The sequence below is a fragment of the Eurypyga helias genome, unplaced genomic scaffold (assembly GCF_000690775.1).
Source record: "Eurypyga helias isolate BGI_N326 unplaced genomic scaffold, ASM69077v1 Scaffold45947, whole genome shotgun sequence".
Taxonomy (NCBI): domain Eukaryota; kingdom Metazoa; phylum Chordata; class Aves; order Eurypygiformes; family Eurypygidae; genus Eurypyga; species Eurypyga helias.
The window spans coordinates 1-18,352 of record NW_010260658.1 but is presented as its reverse complement, the minus strand read 5'-3'; the positions used below and the strand labels follow the sequence as shown (position 1 = coordinate 18,352).

The 18,352-nt window shown below is 38.8% G+C and overlaps 1 protein-coding gene across 1 annotated transcript; it reads left to right on the top strand.

Annotated features, from left to right (window-relative positions):
• The first annotated feature begins 737 nt into the window (after positions 1-737).
• On the top strand, positions 738-15,864 carry CCP110 (centriolar coiled coil protein 110kDa). The gene is made up of 14 exons (XM_010155090.1): positions 738-884; positions 2,288-2,416; positions 3,825-5,466; positions 6,685-6,809; positions 6,955-7,138; positions 7,757-7,896; positions 8,257-8,373; positions 8,629-8,730; positions 8,991-9,107; positions 9,570-9,649; positions 10,214-10,276; positions 11,214-11,273; positions 11,842-11,924; positions 15,812-15,864. The coding sequence occupies exons 1-14, from the start codon at positions 738-740 to the stop codon at positions 15,862-15,864; spliced, it is 3,042 nt and encodes a 1,013-aa protein (XP_010153392.1).
• The last annotated feature ends 2,488 nt before the right edge of the window (positions 15,865-18,352 follow it).

Here is an 18,352-nt window from a genome sequence, read left to right as displayed (position 1 = left end):
GGGGGAGGCCGCCCCGGAGCAGGGGTCCTACTGGGCGGCCTGGGGAGCGCTCGGTGCGCCCGGGAGGAAGGCAGGAATCGGTGAGGGAGTGCGCGAGGGCGGACAAAAGCGTTGTCAGGCCTTGACAGGTGGTGCTTGGCTCTGGAGTGTTACTCCGGTAGGCATGGGCTTCTAAGGAAACAAGGCTGTAGTTTATTTTTCTGTGGTGGAAGTGTTGGTGTCTGTTCGTGCAGGGATGTGTGGAAGAGGCTCACGGGAGTGAGACACACCTTCCCCTCAGCCCCCTAAACATAAAGGCTGGTATGCCTTTAACATGAACCTAATTATTTATTTATTTATTTTTTTTTTAAATTGGCTTCAAATTTATTTATTGCTTTTACAGTTGGTAGGATCTACTGGATAGTCATAGGAGACCTTAAAGGCTTAGTCATTGTCATGATTGTCTGTAGCATGTGTAGCTCTGTAAATCTTGGTTGTGTCAATGCTTGCTTGCTTCTCGGTGTACCTGTGACCACCTTTTTCTACTCATATATGCAGATTCTATTTTTACATGGGAAAAAATGAATAGCTTTGCAGCTTTTGTTAATGATAGAAAGAAGAGGAACTTGTTGAGTTTTCTAATATATAGTTTGCTTCCCAGAATATAGTCATACAGAATTAGTTGTGGTGATGTTTTCCCTTCGTGGTCTTGAAGCACATGGAAGAGTAACGTTATTATTCTTTGCAGCTTACTTAACATGACGATGGAGGACTATGAAGTATTCTGTAAGAAGCATCTTTCCAGAATCCAAGAAGAGGCAATAAAAAGAGAAACCTCTTTCACTGTTCAGCATAAAAATATCTCCCTCATTCAATTCCATGGGGTTCCTGTGCTTTCCCCTCTGGTAAGGCACTTTTTTTTTCCCTCCTGTTCTTCCCTGGTGTGCTAACTGCTGTTGGCACTAGCTTTGATGTCCGCATGTAACGATTCTACCAAAGGTGCAGCTCTGTTTGAGGTGTCATCTGGCCTGCTGCTTAGTGTAGTCTAAGCATTCTTAGCCTTAATTTTACAAATAAGGGGGTAAAATGTACTATTTTCCACACTGACTACTACATTTGCTTTCATTTCTTGAAATTTGTTACCTTCTCAAGGGGAACAAAAACGTTTGTGGTATTAAATAGATGAATTTACTGCTGGGTTTAACTTCATGTAAAAATCATAGAATCGTAGAATGGTTTGGGTTGGAAGGGACCTTAAAGATCATCTAGTTCAATATTGGTATTCCAAGTATTTAAACAAACTCACATGTTCAAAGTCTCAAAAAAACAGTGCAAATAGGAAATACTGAGGTAGTTAAAAAGCTTTTAAGTAGATTTCTTTTTCACATGTGTTTGCAGCTTTTGCTAATGTATTTCACAGGCTCATCAGTTATGTTAGGTCATTCTGTGCTTAATGCAAACAGGGCCAAGCAGAAGACTGTTGGTAGCTTGTGTAATAATGTGCCTGACTTCCTTGTTTCACTGATGGGAGGTGTGGATGGAGGGACTCTAACTGATCTCCAGAAATCATGGCACAGATATCATTTAGCCCTCAATGTATATATTGTAATATTTTTCATTTACAAATGGGCGGATATTTTATTGTTTCATAGAAGAAATGCATGATTTGACTTGAAAATGTAAGTTCTATTTCAAGTAGAACTTTGTGAAATGAGCTCTTGTCGTTTTGTAGATGTAGTTTTGACTGTTATCCAAACTACGTATTTTACAGCCGTAACTTGGAAGATTTTCAGTTTCTGATTGTTGAAAGGATCCAGAAAGCTGCTTGCATGCATTTCTGTCTTGCTGTAAAATTTGCCTCTGGTTCAAGAGGCTGTGTGCAAGCTAGTCCTTTGTAGGGCTTAATAGTTGGAGTAGGGGTAGGCAGATAGGTCACAGAGGGCTCTCCAGGAGACCAAAACCTCCCACCTCCACAGAGTATTGGGAAAGACCTGTCCTGCAGTCTGAGTCCTGTGTCATTTTAAATTGGTACTGTAGCGTGTAATGTTCATGCAAATTTTTTATAAACTATCATTTTGATTCATGTTCATTTGCGTTTATGCCGAGAGGGCGCTTTATGCATCTTCCATTTTGAAAAAGTATAATTGGTTAAAAAGAAGATGACATTTAGAGTGTGTGCAAAATATCAACTTAGATGACTGTTGTTCTTCTATAGTTTTCTTCTGATGTTTTTAATTTATTTCTGTAATTCTGTATTGAAATTTGCATTTAGTGATATCAACCATGTTTCTTACACTCTGTTTTGCAGCTTAGCCTTGAAAGGAAAAAGGAAATACAGCAGTATAAACAGAAAGCACTGGATCTGGAGACCTGGAGACAGAACTCTCGGAAAAGTTCTTTATTGAATCGTGGACAGGAAATTCTCGAAAATGTTCAGGTAGTGTTAGTCCAATGCCTGCTAATAGCTTTAGAGGAGATGTCTGCTTATAGACATTATGAGAAAGTGCTGGGGTTTAAGTATTCACCAATATAAACATGAAATTAATAGCAGTTAACTCTCCAGAACCAGCATTTGCTAGTATTTCAAGGTGTGTAACCCGATAAATGATTATTTAGTGATATCTACATTTACTGCAGTGCATGGGGCTTGCTTTTCACTGCTTTTTGGTATGTGCAAAAGGCAGATCAGTGGTCAGTCATGAGATGACTGACTGTTGCTTTTGTAACTCTGAAGTAACTAGATTGTAAAAACAAATGAACAAACCCCCTGGTGTTAGAGCAACTGGATTGCTTTATTTACAGGCATTTGTTTAGTCAGAAAATAATCTGTATTCAACTTTACGATTACAGAAATAAAACTACCTTTCCAGTGACTTGTAATTCTGTGTGTGCTTGATAACTTTACTGCAACTATACTGTTTTCTTTGCTCCTTCAATGACGAATTTAGTAGAGAGTTAAATTAAAGGGAGTACTAAATACATCCAATCAAGCAGTATTATTTATCTTAGAAATAGTTATAATACAGTCTTTAAGCTCTTGCTTAGACACATACAGTTAACACTGAACTTTAAGTTACCAAGGTGGCAAACATAACCAGTTTGCATTGTTTACTGCAGTGTGCATGGCAACAGTCACCTTGCTTAGGATTTGAAGAGCAGACAGGAACATATGTTTGATGCTTTTTTTCCCAAGGTGTCTCTTTAATAATTGAGTTGCAGTATGTAGGATAACTTGTAGGATAATTTTAGTGTGAAAAACCTTTTAAAGGAATGCTGTCTAGAAGTAACATGTAATTCTCACTTAAATGAAGTTGTTTGTCTAAGTACTTGAGAAATGAAAACTCGTACTTCATTGTCTCTGAAACAGTAAATAAATGGAAAAAATTTATCTTCGTTCCAACTATTCTCATTAGGAATTATCTTCATTTGTTGTTAGTTGTCTATAGGTTAATCTGTATTTCATGCTGTCTTTTTTTAATTACATCGCTAATTTAATATAAACATGTTTTCATATTTTGAGAGGAATTGTGCGAGATAATTTGAAGCAATAATATTATTTGAGTATGTCCTTCGTTTGCATCTCTGTATTCAGGTGCTCGGTGTCAGTAAATTTCAGAGTGGGCCATTATTCAAATTTATATTTTAATTCCAACAATCTTTTTCTCATTGCAAAGAGCTCTGTGTTTTAAGTAATTCGAAGGAAATTGGTAACAGTAAACCAGAAAATTTTTATTGGTTTTAATGTTTCAGCCTTCTTTTTTAAGTTCAGGTGAAACTTGCAGTAATCTGAGACGATTTCATTGAAAATACATGATTTTTTTTTTTTTTCCAATCTGTATTTGCAGATCGGGAAAGGACCCGTCATGAGTGACGTGACTGCGCGAGAGGCTGAGAATACTTGCCCTGATTCAGATTCAAAAGATTCAACTGACGTCACAGCTCTATCAGATGTCAATCTGGCATGTTCTCCAGAAAGGCATGGTCACATGGAGCTTGAAAAGACATCAAAACTTATGCCATTAGACACCACTGGGCAGGTGGCATCAAATGGTACAGAAGTAGTTCAAGCAGCAGAAGAAAGTGTTTTTTCAAAGCAAAGTGAGAATCACTTCTCCAGAGACAAACCTTGTCCAAGGGGGGTGTCTCCTGACAACGTGCATAAGAAGCCTGCGTCACATGCTCTGCAAAAGCAAGAGAGACTGGGCATGCCACCGCCAGATAAGGAAGTCCAAGATCCATACATAATGAGTCTTCAGAACCTGATGAAGAAATCTAGGGAGTACATAGAGAAGGAGCAAACCAAGCGTAGCTCAAAAAGTAATTCGAAGAGGAGTGCGAGTGAAAGTCATTCAGACAAAGAAAATGATGGCGTTAAAACTGACCCTGTGAAAGAAAGAGTCAAGCTTACAGGCAGAAGTTGCAGTGCTCTGGCACTGGACAAACCCAGTCTTAATAAATCAAATACCCTTCTCCAAGGTGCCTCTGCCCACGCAAATAGCACAGGTATGTCAACTTTATCCAGTTTTTCTAAAGTGGACATACCTATGAGAGTTGGAACACCCCCATTAATGGATTTGGATTCAGATGAAGAATTTAAAAAGACTTCTGTGTTTGATTGTGACAGTAGCATCGTCAGGAGCCTCACAGGCTCTTATGCCAAATTGCCAAGCCCAGAGCCAAGCATGAGCCCTAAAATGCACCGAAGGCGCCCAAGACCTTTATCAATGGGACACATCGTCATAAATAACCCTGTGAATGCTTACGAGTTAAGTCCTAAAGGCAAGGGTAGGGCGATGGATTTAATCATGCAAGATATTGCTGATAAATATAATGTGTCCGAATCGGTGCCAAAATTCATGGTCGACTTTGCTATGGTTTGCCCTAGCAGAGTTTCTGGTGTCAACAGGAATTCTTCAGGCCCTTGTGATGGGCTGGGGGTTGGCAAACCAAATCACCATTCCTTTGGACACTTGGAAAACAAAGGAACGTTGTCAGCTACAGTGGAAGGACAGGTAGTGATGGACAGCAGGGGACCATGTAAACTAGAGACTAGTACTAACACTGTGGCTCCAAAATTGAACGAGCCATTTGCCATCAGTCAGCCTACAGTAACCCAGAAGGTCCTAGCTGTGAATGAAACCAAACCACCTGGTTTTCTAGAAAATACTAAATGTCATTCACCAGTGGAGCTCAATAAATCTTACGATGTAGAAAACCCATCCCCACTACTAATGCAGAGCAAGAATATGCAGCAGCAGATGGACACTCCAAGTGTTTCATCAGCAAATGAGCAGCTTCTAGAAAATAGTCTGGAAAAGGTAAAATGTAGACTTGATTTGGACACCGACAGCTGCCAAAAAGAAAACAGTGCCTGTGTTCTAACAGTTGGAATGGAAGAACAAGAGAAGCAGTGGTTGCAAGAACAGAAATATCCCGTGGGATCGGTTTACATTACCAAGAATGCAGCCCCTGATAGTATGGCAAAAGGTAAAAGATTTCCTGTAATTGAGGGTTTTTCTTCAACTTCCTTCTCAGTTTATGAATCTTTAAGGAAAAAACCCCTATGATCGTTAATCATTGGTACGTATGTGTATCAAAAGGCTAAAATTCTGAGTGTAAACTAGCTTTTTTTTTTAGTAAGCTTGTTATTTCTCTAATTTTTAATTAATGACATTCTGAAATTCAGCTTGCTATTCGAGCCAGTTTTATCTGATACAGAATGGAGTAATTGCTGTCTTAGGAGTTGCTTGAAGTCAAAAGTCTAAGCAGCTATTTGGAACAAATGCTTGATTAAACCATGTATGAGGAAGCATCAGTTAAAACATCAGTTTCATGAATTCTGGTTTTATTCTCATGGCTATCGTCTGACATCACAAATACTAATTTCCCATTTGAATGTAGAATCTGCATTTAACTTCATTTGGATTTAGCTTTCATTTCTCCTTTTTTAGGACAAAGGGTAATGGGTTTAAATTGAAAGTGGGGAGGTTTAGATTAGCTATCAGGAAGAAGTACTTCCTGGAAAGGGTAGTGAGGCACTGGGACAGGTTGCCCAGAGAAGCTGTGGATGCCCCATCCCTGGAAGTGTCCCAGGCCAGGCTGGATGAGGCTTGGAGCAACCTGGTCTAGTGGAAGGTGTCCCTGCCCATGGCAGGGGGTTGGAACTGGATGGTCTTTAAGGTCCCTCCCAACCTAAACCATTCTGTGGTTCTTTGATTACTAAAGAAAAGAATGTCTTGTTTCATTAGGCTTAAGTAAGACTACTAGAAGAGAAGATACCCTTTAGAAGTTAAAAGAAAGTACCTTTTAATGGGTTGCAGATCATTATACAGGTATTTTCTTTTAATTCAAGACTTACATCTGTACATGTCTCTGCCACATAAAGGTGTAGTGGCATAATTCCAATTTACTGAAACAAGTGTAGGTATACTATTCTTATAGCTAAATTTTTTGTGCCCTTATTTTAATATCTGCTGTGTTGGTGTTACTCCTGTTCCATTCACAGGCTTATCCCACAAACATGAACATTTTGAAGGACTGTAGGACTGATGAGGTTCTTTGCAGTACATAATGGAAATTTGATATCAAAGATATGTTGTACTTTAACCAGAGCAATTTGCATCATCGGTAAAAAGCGTGTATGTCTGTAGCAAAGATCACATAGAAATTATTTAATGCTTTATTTTTTGTAATGTGTCTTCTCAGAAGATATTTTAAAAACAAAAATGTTGGCCTTTGAAGAAATGAGGAAGAGACTTGAAGAACAGCATGCACACCAGCTGTCGATTCTGATAGCTGAACAAGAGAAAGAACAGGAGAAATTGCAGAAGGTAGGGTAAAAAGAGGAAAATTTCTTAGCAATGGTCACATGTGTTGTACTGCAGTTTCAGGAAGGAGTTGGTTTTAAAATATATATTCTGTTGCTTTGCAGAGTTAGAATAAGTGTCTTATAGTTGATTTTTTTTTCTTTTGTAGGAACTGGAAGAACAGGAGAGAAAGTTGAAAGGACAGAAAGTTGCTACAACAGAAACAGAAATTTCCAAAGTGAATATTAACAGTAGGATGGAGTTGGAATGGAGGAAAAAAGGCGAAAGTGGCTTGCTGGAAAGCATGCAGTCTCAGCTGGAGGCAGTCCATAACGCAAACTCTACCAGCATCGGTAAAACTGAGTGGGTAGAATATAGACTAAATGTACTGACAAATGCAGTGTTCCAGCCCTAGGGCACTTGGTCAGGGTATGCAGACAGCTGCTGCCTTCAGCTGTTGGCGGCATGTGTAAAACAGATTCTGGGTTGCATCTTTGTCTAGCTGGCATTTAGCATGGTTTCAGCCATCCTTGTGCTGTTCCATGTATTGTGTTGGTATATAATTGTTACAGGGCATGTTGGAGGAAAACAAGCTAAGAGTAAACTGAATTGGTCAAGGATGAGGAGGTGGATTTAGGCCATGTCACAGAAGGCTCATCCTCATGTCAAGTAGCTGCACGGCAGTGGGCTGGGTGATCTCATTTGCACAGGAGAATTAGAAGGGCTCTGTCAGGGGGTCTTCACTGCAGGGAAGTAGGGCTGATGGAACACCTCCCACCTGTTTGAGAACATCAGGAAATGTTTTATCTTGTCTTCTGTTTAGCAGAAAAATCAGAAATATTCAGATTACTTCTTGCCTATAACTGACCTTGTAAATAAAGCTGCTACCTCTGAGCTGAGTGTGTATGCACACATAGTCGTTACTTTTTGGACAAAAGCGTGTGTTGAACTACATTCTGCTTTGCATGCAGGTTTTGCTCATACTGCAGCACCCAACTCCTTTGCTACAACAAGTGAAACGTCATTCTTTCTCTGGGGACCATCAGGTAGTGGAGTTATAAAAACCTCAGTATCTAGGCCGAGTAACAGGATCAAAACTAGGTGGACTCAGGTAAGGGTAAAAAGATATTATAGCTTAAAAAGCCCTCTAGTTTCTGTAAGACACTGGTAACTTTATAATAGCTGTACAGTAATAAATTTCACCCAAAAGTTTAATAACTGTTCCTATATTGACTTTGATTACACAAGAGAACTGTATGGAGTATTTTTCTCCTTGTTCATATATGAAAAATAATGATGTAACAACATATTCATTCTGCTAAGTGAATGTTATGGTGGGCACTTCTGGCCTAGCCAAAACCTTTATCAACAACTTGAAAACTTACGTCACATAATTATTTCCCAAATAATACCAATTAGTAATTCTTTCTTTTTTAATCAAATGTTTAGAAAATGCTTCTTTTCTTTTAAGGTTTTCAGTCCAGAAATACAAATGAAGTTTGATAAGATCACTGCTGTGGCAAAGGGGTTTCTCACTCGTAGACTTCTGCAGACCGAAAAACTGAAACATCTCAAGCAAACTGTAAAAGTAAGATCAGCACACTTGCATTATGCAGCTTCTCCTGTTTTTGTTCCTATCTTCAGCTGACAGATGAAATCATGCATTTTCTGCTTTCAGAAGAATTTGGGAATGTCTTTTATGTGAACACGTTTGAGTGTTGCGTTGTTTAGTGTCACAAGGTCCAAGTCAAAGGCTGTATGTCCTATGCATTTGGTGTGTAATGATGGGTCTGTGGTGAAGGATTACGGTTGGGACTGAATTTTATTTTCCCCTCTTCCCCAGGATACTATGGAGTTCATAAAAAATTTTCAGTCCGAAGCCCCGTTAAAAAGAGGAAGTGTTTCAGCACAAGATGCATCCCTTCATGAAAGAGTAATGGCTCAGGTGACACAGTGAAAACCTTTTTTCTTCTGTCCTAGCTATTCTGCTTTCATAGTACAAATAACTAAAACCATCTAAAGTAAAATGTTGCAACTGTGGCTGCAAAGAGAAGATTCCATTTCTGTGCTGACACATTGAGAGATTTAAAAATTATCTTTCCAAATGTTTTGTTTAGATTGACAGTGAGAAGAGCTTGATGATCAAAACCGTGGGAATGTTAACTTGACTGCATATTTTATTAAATTTTTAATTGTTCTTTCCAGCTGCGAGCTGCTCTGTATGACATCCATGACATCTTTTTTACAATGGAGGCATCAGAAAGAATGAATATTCTGCATCATGATCGTGAAGTTCGTAAAGAGAAGATGCTCAGGCAAATGGTGTGTTATATTCAAAAGAGTGTAAACTGGTTTAAGACTTTAAGTACTGAATCATTTTGCTTTTAAGAGATTCTTGCTTACCTAGTAAAAAGTTTTAAAATTCTAAAATGTTGTTTAATTATGCTTCTGTAGTTAAATTTATTAAAAAAAGGTCACTGCAGCAGGAGATTATGTTGAAACTTTTAGTGTGTAGGTGTATAAAAATTAGAATGAAAAAACATGTTGAAAGTAATAACAAAAAATTCACACTTTAAATAGAAGTTTTTAGGACACAAGCCTTTTTAATCTGGTACTATAAGGAAGAGACTGTAATATTAAAGAAGAAACACCCCTTGAATTTAGCTTGAATGTGACCTTAGTACTGAAAAAACTTTTTTTTTTTTTAAGTAGGGGCAGGTCAGATGGGGTTCAGCTCAATAAGAGCAGTAATCAGTGTTATTGTCGGTACTTTTGCTTTTTTAGGATAAAGTGAAGAGTCCAAGAGAGAGAGCAACACTTTCAACAGCTACACAGAAATCTCTGGACAGGAAAAAGTACATGAAGTATGTGCAGTTCTCCCTTTGTGGGGAGGGGTGTGGTGTAAGAGGATGAGTAGGAGGCATTGGAAATAGGGAAAAGTAGTTTTTGGAGTAACAACTTCTTTGCAAACTCCTGGGAAGAATGAAGAAAAAGCTGTCTTTGTGTGCGTGATGCCTTACTGACAGTAGCTCACTCTTAAGAGACTTCTTGTTGGAACAAGCATTTTTCTCCCATACAAACTTATGCATTTATGCTGTATTCCAGTGGTGAGCACTCAGTTTATGGTTGATTTTGTAAGCTGTAAAAGGTGCTCCAAGTTATTTTATCAGTCCTTCTAAAATGCCTAGCAACAGAGACACTTGATAGAGTATCTCTGGGAAAGTGTTCTGGGAGGATGGTAGCGGGCATTATCCTGCAACTCAGTGAACTGATGCTTGCTAAGAAGTAAAAAGTGATAATCTGTAGTGCTGCTCTGGCAGTATTACATGTAGATGTAGATGCTGTTGAGGTTTTCGCTTACTGTTTCTGTTTAAGACCTAGATGATAATTTTATAATTTAAATATTATTCAATACTTTTGTCTCCTAGGGCATCAGAAATGGGAATGCCAAGTAAAAAAATAATCATAAAACAGAAAACTCCTGAAAGCCGGTGAGTGCAGATGACTTGTTTACAGAACTGCCTTGTAACGATAGGTTCTGTGATGTGCATTGCTGCCTTGACATCAGCCAGCTCAATTCCTGCCACTGTTATGACAGACAGTAATGAAATCTGGGTTAGCATGGTCTGAGGAAGGGGTTTGTTAGCTCATCAGAACTTAGAAAATATTTTTTTTTCTTCAGAGTCAGTTCTGAACTTTTATCCTTAGAAATTACTTATTTCTGGCTTTTTAAATCTCTGTGCTCAGGTTCAGTGTTTTTCTGTGAGAAATACTGCTAGAACTCCAAGCTTCAGTTTGACACTACTACTTTTCTTAATACCTTTCACTTTGCCATGGAATCATTGAGATGCTTATCTTTAGAAAGCTGTCAGAAAAGAAGTGGCTTTCTGTTGTGAAGAAAAGTTCTTGCTTCTAGACTGTGTGATTGTTCGCCAGATAACAAATTCCAGTGCTCAGTATTTGCTGTTCAGGAAGATGGCAGCTGTTCTCTTAAGAGGCCTATCTGCACCTTTCTCCAGTGTAAAAGAAGTCAAATACCTGGCATCCCTTAAACACTCTTTGTTCCGTGGTTACCCAAAAGCTCGGAGACCCCTAACCCTAATGCTGGCTACTGATGCAGTTCAATCTTCAATGACAAGTTAAAGCCATTCACTTCTTTTTTTCCTGTGTGTTCTTATCAATGACTAGGAACCCAAGGCACTGTTGAGAGAGTTTCATCTGTGTGCTTTTTGCTTCTGTTTTAAATGGCGGAAGTAGTAATCCTATTCTGGAATTTTAATTCCTGTGTCATCTGCGATACAGAAACTGTTAGCCTTTCTGGAATTTGTTCTGTGAAACATAATGCAGAATTCAGTATTCCTCATGAGCTTGTTATGGGGTTTTTTTCCAAGAGAGGGAAAAGCCTAATAAAAATTTGTGTTTTAACAGTGTTCTTCAACCAAATCAAGGACAGAATGCCCCAGTTCATAGACTGCTTTGCAGACAAGGGTAAGGGCACAGCATGTTTTTAGCCTAAAGATTAAAGTAAAAGCAAAGTGCAAGAGCATAATGATTTCTGAGTAAGATTTACACATACACTGGTGCAACTGTTGTTCAAAGTGAAAATAATTACTCCTCACAGTATTTTGAGGGAGTGATGAAATTTTGTTTTACCTTATACTGAAAGAAAATATTGTGTCCTCATCCTCTTGTGTAGTGTCTCCATTTACACTGTGTTCCAACATTTCTATTTGTAACATTCATTCCATGAAGCTTTGCTTCCACTTAATGAAATACGTATATTTTTAAATGTAGGCTGTAATGCCACAGTGTCTGAACTGAATCAGTTTCTTGAATGACGTTTTAAAAATCTGTTCATGGGGACATGTTCTCCTATTTAACATATCTACTTCAGCTGTAATAATCTCAATAGGAACTGTACAAATACTCAGGAGGAGGCTCTGTGCGACGTGGTAAAAAATGTTTTTGTGCCATACAGTTTGATAGTGTCTGTATTTTTGGATACCTTTCAACCGATGATGCAAGTGACTTATGAACTTTTTTTATATTTAATTAGAACCCCTAAGACCTCAGTGAAGGGGGTTGAGCAAAATAAAAAGAAGGCCTCAGAGAGCAGAGTGTCTAACAAGGCTGTTTCAGGTGTGTAGAAAATTGGTACTTGGATCTTATAGTAAATAAGTTACTAGTGTCTAGAAAAGCTAAGTGGGGATTATATTGTTTTCCTTTTCTTGTGCACCTGCTTTGCTATGTCTTAGATTTAAGCTATCTCTCTAAACAAAAGTGCTGGTAACTTACCCATCCACTTTCGAATTCTGTAAACGTAGTACATAGAAAGTGCTGCACAGCTCATTTGCTTTCACTCACCAGATACCCAGTCATAAAAAAGTTTGCCAGATATATTCACTGTAGCTGTTTAAGAAGCTAATAGTAGTCAAACTAGACTTGGATGAGAATCGTCATGTCATTTGATTCTTAGCTCTGTGCACTCGTGTAACTTCTCTTCAATACGAACCTGGTTGAAGGGGCAGGAAGAACAGTTTCAGGCTTATGAGTAGGCATTCAGGCATCATGCAGTCCTAGGATTATATATGTTACTGTAGCATCATACAGAATGTTTGAGTCATAATGACCCAGTTTTAAAAGTGGAATATTCCTGTACAGAGACTCCTGGTTGGTAACCTTTTATGAAAAAGGTTTGATAACAGTGCCAAACATCTATTTTCAGCCAATTCAGGCTTGAAGGGAATAAAATACTATGAAACATCTTACACAATGTGGGGTTTTTTTAATCCAGACTTTAAATTTCTGAAGTGACAAACCTTAATTTATCAAAACATAAATTGATTTTAAAACTGTCTAAGTTCTTAATTACACTTTTTTCTCAAAGGAGAGTTCCCCAAGTCAAGTATAAAAACAGGGAATTTTGGGGGTCAGTAAGGCAAATGATAATGTTGTAGGATTTCAACTGTTTGCCACAGTGATCTGAATTATCTTTATGATCAAACCTTTCCTACAGAGGAAATTTGTTACTGTCCAGTAGCAGTGCTGGCAGGGAGTATCCAACAGCTTTAGAGAGGTGTGTTTAAATGTGATGTTTTCCCAGAGTGTTTGGTCTTCTCATAGTGCTTTGTGAAGCCAAGAGAAGTAGCTGTAGCATTTCAGTTTGAGACGGGGTGGTGGGGGAAGAAGGGAAAAAAAAAACACTGAGAGGGGTTCTGTGAGCCAAGGTTTCTTTCTTTGTTTTTCTGTTGCTAGTTCTATGCAGTGCTGTCACTACTAAGGTGGAACAAGGCATTTTTTTCAGTTGTACTCAGTGACTCTACAGAACAATTAGCAAACCTAGCAAATAATGTCTCTGAAATATAAAGAAGAAAATTGAGCAAATAATATAGTTATGGCAACCAGAGGTAGCCATTAAGGCAAGTTTTAATCTGCAAGTTTGCAAGAATGAGTCTGGTATTAACTCGTAAATGAGAATGCTGAAGAACAGGGACAGCGAAACAATCAAGACCTCTACCAGTCCCAGTGTTACAGAAGTTGTAGAAGAGTGGCAGGGAAAGGGTGCTGTCAGTGTCAAGTTTAGCACTGATGTGAGATTTGGATGCCATCCCCAATCTCGTATAATTCATGCTCACCTTGTCGCGATCTGCAGCGTGTTTTACGTTTGGGTCTGGCCTCAGACATCCAGTTAAAGCATTCTCTCTCTTCTGTGTCGGCAGCGTGTGCTGCTCTGCCTATAAGTCTGAGTTTATCTTAGTCAAAATTATCTGAGTCATGACAGTCGATACTTGGCAGTGAGAAGAATTCTTTGGAATGAATCTCTAAATTCCTCTTTGTCTTTATTGCTGTTTGTTGAATATCTGGAAAGCTATTTAATGCCTTCTGTAGTGGCCTTCGTGGAACTTCAGGCAGGTGTGTCTAACATGGTGTGCTGCCTGGTTCTGGTTGCACTGCGTAACCTCATTCAGTGTTGGGACATCACATGTTCCCATCGTGTAACACCAGTACCTTCATATGCTCCTTTATAAATAGGTTAGGCTGCTTGTACTAAATGAATAGACATGCATTCTGAAATTATTAGATGGGGAATACTTGGCATGAAAGAAATGATCTGCATAGTTTTGCAGTAATGAAAAAAGTTGAATACATTTAAGTAGAACATGGTTTTCTTTACATAAGGATAAAATGGGAATAGTGAAAGGCTTGGCAGTATGGCGAACAGAGTGATTTTATTAGTAATTTTTTTTTTTTAAGTAATAAAGTGTCTTTTCAGGAGAGGTTCTTGAAAGTTATCTCTAGTGATGGAATAAATTCTGTCTGGGAAAGACCATAGACAGAGAAACTGTAATCTCAAGTCAGTCTGAAAAGAAAATATAAAAAGGCAAACAAATGCATATACTTATTTTAGTAGAAGGTCTAGGCAATGGAGACATCTGTAATTATACTAGTCTGCTGTACTCCTAACCCATAATATTTTTATCTATTTTCTTGTTCTCATTCATTCCCTAAGAAATGTGGGGCATGAGGTGCATAGAGTATTTGGGTGGCAGCAGCATGTGGCCAAGTATGTTCTTTCCTGCATGCCTGTCCAGCCTGAGCAGGGAGCAGATTGCCCATCTGAGGTGGTGGGCGCTCTGAAGCGTGGTAGCATTCAGGCTGGCACTTCAGGAAGGCATCAGACTTGCTATGTGTAGTCGTATGACACAGGAGAGGCCTCATGCCATTGCTCCCCCTGCCACTGAAAAAGTTTGGGTGATAATTGTATTCTGGACTCTAACTTTTTAATAAAATTTGGCTTCTTCAGTTCTGTAGTCTAGATTGCAGGGGTTTTTTACCCTTCCCTCTACTGTCCTATTCCATACATGAGATACTTATATAACCTGGGCGTGCACTTGAGGAGAGTAAGAGGCCATGTTAAACCACAAATAAAGCATCATGCCTGTCAGCCTGGTGGTCTGTCCTGTGAGATCACAGGTGAGCAGAAGAGTACAGCAGTGGAGAGTGTTGGGCCAGCGAGAACGCCTGTTTGTATAGTAGGAATCAGTGTTCAGATGTGAGGGATCCTGCTGTGGTAAGGTCTCTGCGGGCATGTCCAAAGCTGCTTTGCACTACGCTGAATGTAGCTGTTGGACACCTGTAAGTAACCACTGCAACTCTGACAAAGAGTAACTGAAGACCCTAAAAGGGACTGGCACTTCCTTTGTCACATTCATTTAATCACCTGGTAATTATTTCTCTTCCATGGCTGTCTTCCATTTCCACTGCTCTGCACCACATGCTATGACTTTCACTGCTTTGTGTAAACGTTTGCTCACCTTGCTGGACACCCTCTACTGTCTGACCCTAATGAATGCCAAGTTGTGCTCCTTTTAGCAGCGTGCAGTGCTAATCCCTTATTACTGAAAGATATTTGTGCTATGCAGAGTATAATATGGCTTTCTAAATACCTCTATGTGTATATATTTGTTCCATGTGGAGAGATTGATTTATGTATTTTTACACTTGAGCAGCTTTCCATTTATAAGGGCTCTGCCTGATGGCCTTATTCATACTGCACTTGTAATTCTGGTTGTGTAAATTGACGCTCGGGAACAAACCTACAACTGTCTCTTGATTTATTAATATGGAGCTGTGGAAAGGAAAAAGAAACCTTAACCTGTTTGACTGATAGTTTGTTTAAAAGTAGCACACAGCATTGTTAAACCTACCAGTCATTTAAACTGTGTCTTGGTGATATTACAAACTTGTGAATTGTAGTCGCAGATGTTTTAGAGTAGCAGAAAAGCTGGAATAGTTACTGAGGAAGGAAATACTATTAAATGTTGTTACTTTTAAACATATAGGAAGTTTTTGTAAGGCATTTTGGGTGTAACATTATGAAAACTGTCATTTTAAAAGTAACCACTGAATATATAATACTGTTTAGAAAATGTCTTTAAACTTTTTGGCTATTTTTATTGGATAATGCTATTACAAGAAACAGTGCTACTAATTACAAAATGGTAATGTTTCTACTTCATTTTTAGGAGCATATGCAGGAAGAACCCAAAGAAAGAAGCCAAATGTTGTGACAATTTAAGAAGACAGCACTCGCTTGGATAAAATGGCTGTTTTTGAAATGATGGCATTCTCAGCACTGATTCCAGTATACATACACATCTAGAAGATGCAGTGGTTAGACATTACAAACATACGATGACACACTAATACAAGCTTATTGAAGTAACAAAAGGCTGTGAAGCTCAAATATTTTGGAAAAATTGCATGTTAAAACTGACATATTCATACTACTGTGTGCACATAAGATTCATAATCTTGTTTATTCAAAGGCCACCATAGGGCAACAGTAAACTAACTTGTGACTTTTTCACACTATTTCTTGTATTGAACATAGGCGTTTTGCATTACTTAAAACTGCAGTTTCTGTGTATGTTTGCCACCATAAGTAAGTCATGTGTATGTAGTTTTGGTTTCATACTGTAAAGTTAAAGCAGTTAAATAAGAAAAACAAAAAACTTCACTCAAATGAAACTGAGCTCTTCCATCAGTGAATTTGTCAGGAGCTTTTTTGAACATCCTTTCAGTATAGATGCGATTACTTCAGTTGAAATACTAATGGCCTAAACGTTTTGCACTTCTGCTCAGTTGGACAGAAGTGGATCCAGACTAACTTCTGGGCAGGCAGCCGTACTTTCAATTACTATACTTTAATTGCGTGTTTATACATGTAGATCAAACCACTGTGCTGGGAGAGTCCTAGGATTTGTTTTTTCCTTTGCTGTCTTTCTTTTGGAAACAACTTTTGACCAAGAAGAGAAGCATGTGTTCTACAAAAATTTCAGACGGCAAGATTTTAAATGTTTTACCATTTGAGATTTACAAATTATTGTCCGTAATAGTAATTCAGGTACCTTTTGTTTCATTAATGAGTCACAATTTTTCTGAGTAGTTCCTCTTCTACCATGATCTAACAGGTCCTTGTACCGAAATCATGACTTTGGGGGGTGTATCCCTACCTAAGGCCAACAAACACACTTTTATATTTATGAAAATCTAACATTAAATGATCATGCTCATCTCTTACCTTGGTCTTCCTACTGATGGATGTTATCCTTCAACTTCAGAGGATCAGAATTGTTTAACTTGTCTTTTAAGGAACTGGAGACATGCTGTTAACATTCAAAGTCCAGCAGAGAAAAGTGTGGCTGTTCAAGTCTTTGCAGTGCTGTGCTCTGTAGCAGTAGTTGTAGAGAACTGACTACGGGAATGTGAAATGGGTTATATTTTGTTGCTTCCCCAGTATCGATACGATACAGTCCCCTAACTTTGGAGGCTTTGTAATGTGTTGACACAGATATAAAAGACTGAAAATTTCATTGTCTTAAACAGCATGAAAGAGGCACACTAATGGTGGTGGGAGGAGAGTGTCTTTAGGAGCAGGGAGGAGTGAAGTGGCTTGCTTGCAGTTCTAGTGGCTTTTATCTGCCAAGTCTGTCCTCTTCAGCTAGTGATGTTGTTCAAAACAAGTGTTTCATACCATGCAGCAAGTTACTCAACTTGCATACTTAGAAAAAGGCAGAAGTGCTGCCTAAACACTTTTGAGAATAACACTACTCGGTGGCTTTTCACAGTGACGTTTATTTGAAAGTTTCCGGGGCCTCCCCTGATGGTGGAGAGTTTACACCAGTGGAGGACCTGCAGCTTTCATGGACACGCAGTTGTTCTTTAAAACTAGACACAATACAGAAAATGCTTGAGGCAAGCGTCCTGCTTTCCCACTAGGCATCAGAGCTCTCGTTTGGTTTCCAGCTTTCCTTAGGAGCTGTTTTCCTCAGGATGGGAAACATCTCAAGAGGGGAAAAATTTACGCTGAGGAGAGTAACCTGTGTCACAGGGGATGAAATGCGCTGTTGATGTATCGGTGCTGATTGGTGTTCTTAAAAGATGTTTCATGTGCTGTATTTATTATTAGCATAGGCAGTATGTTGGTGTAAAAATAGGTTTAGTTTAAGTGTTCTGTAGAAGTGAGTGCTGACCTTTTGTTGAGGTTTCACATCTCACCTCCTGTGCTTTAAGCATGCTTCCATTACACGGAGGAGAGCGTTGTAGTGTGAGGGTTTTTTGACTTTCATGAGGCCTTTCTCTTGACAAGTGCCAGAATTTGGTTTTGTACTTGATATGTTTTGTATTTATACGTTTTTAGTTTGTGTGAGATTGTAATATCATTATAAAAGTGTATTTATTTTTGTACTTTCTTTCATTTTCACCAGTCTTGCTTTTTACTTAAAACATCCTGCACAATAAACTTTAAATCTTTAAAAAAGAACTGAATTTCTTTTCTTTTTCTGGGTTGAAAAATCACTTGATGTGATGAAAAAGTAACTGCAGTACACACCACAACTCGCTGCCCTTCCTACTAGTCGATCGGGTCTCCCCACCCATCCAGGAACCTTTCTGCCTGCGGCCTTACCTACGTGTAGTCTTTTACGCGAGACTGCAAAACCAGGCCTGGAGCGGAGCTCCCGCGGCCGGCCAGCATGTCCCCACCGCGGAAAGGGCGCCGCCGC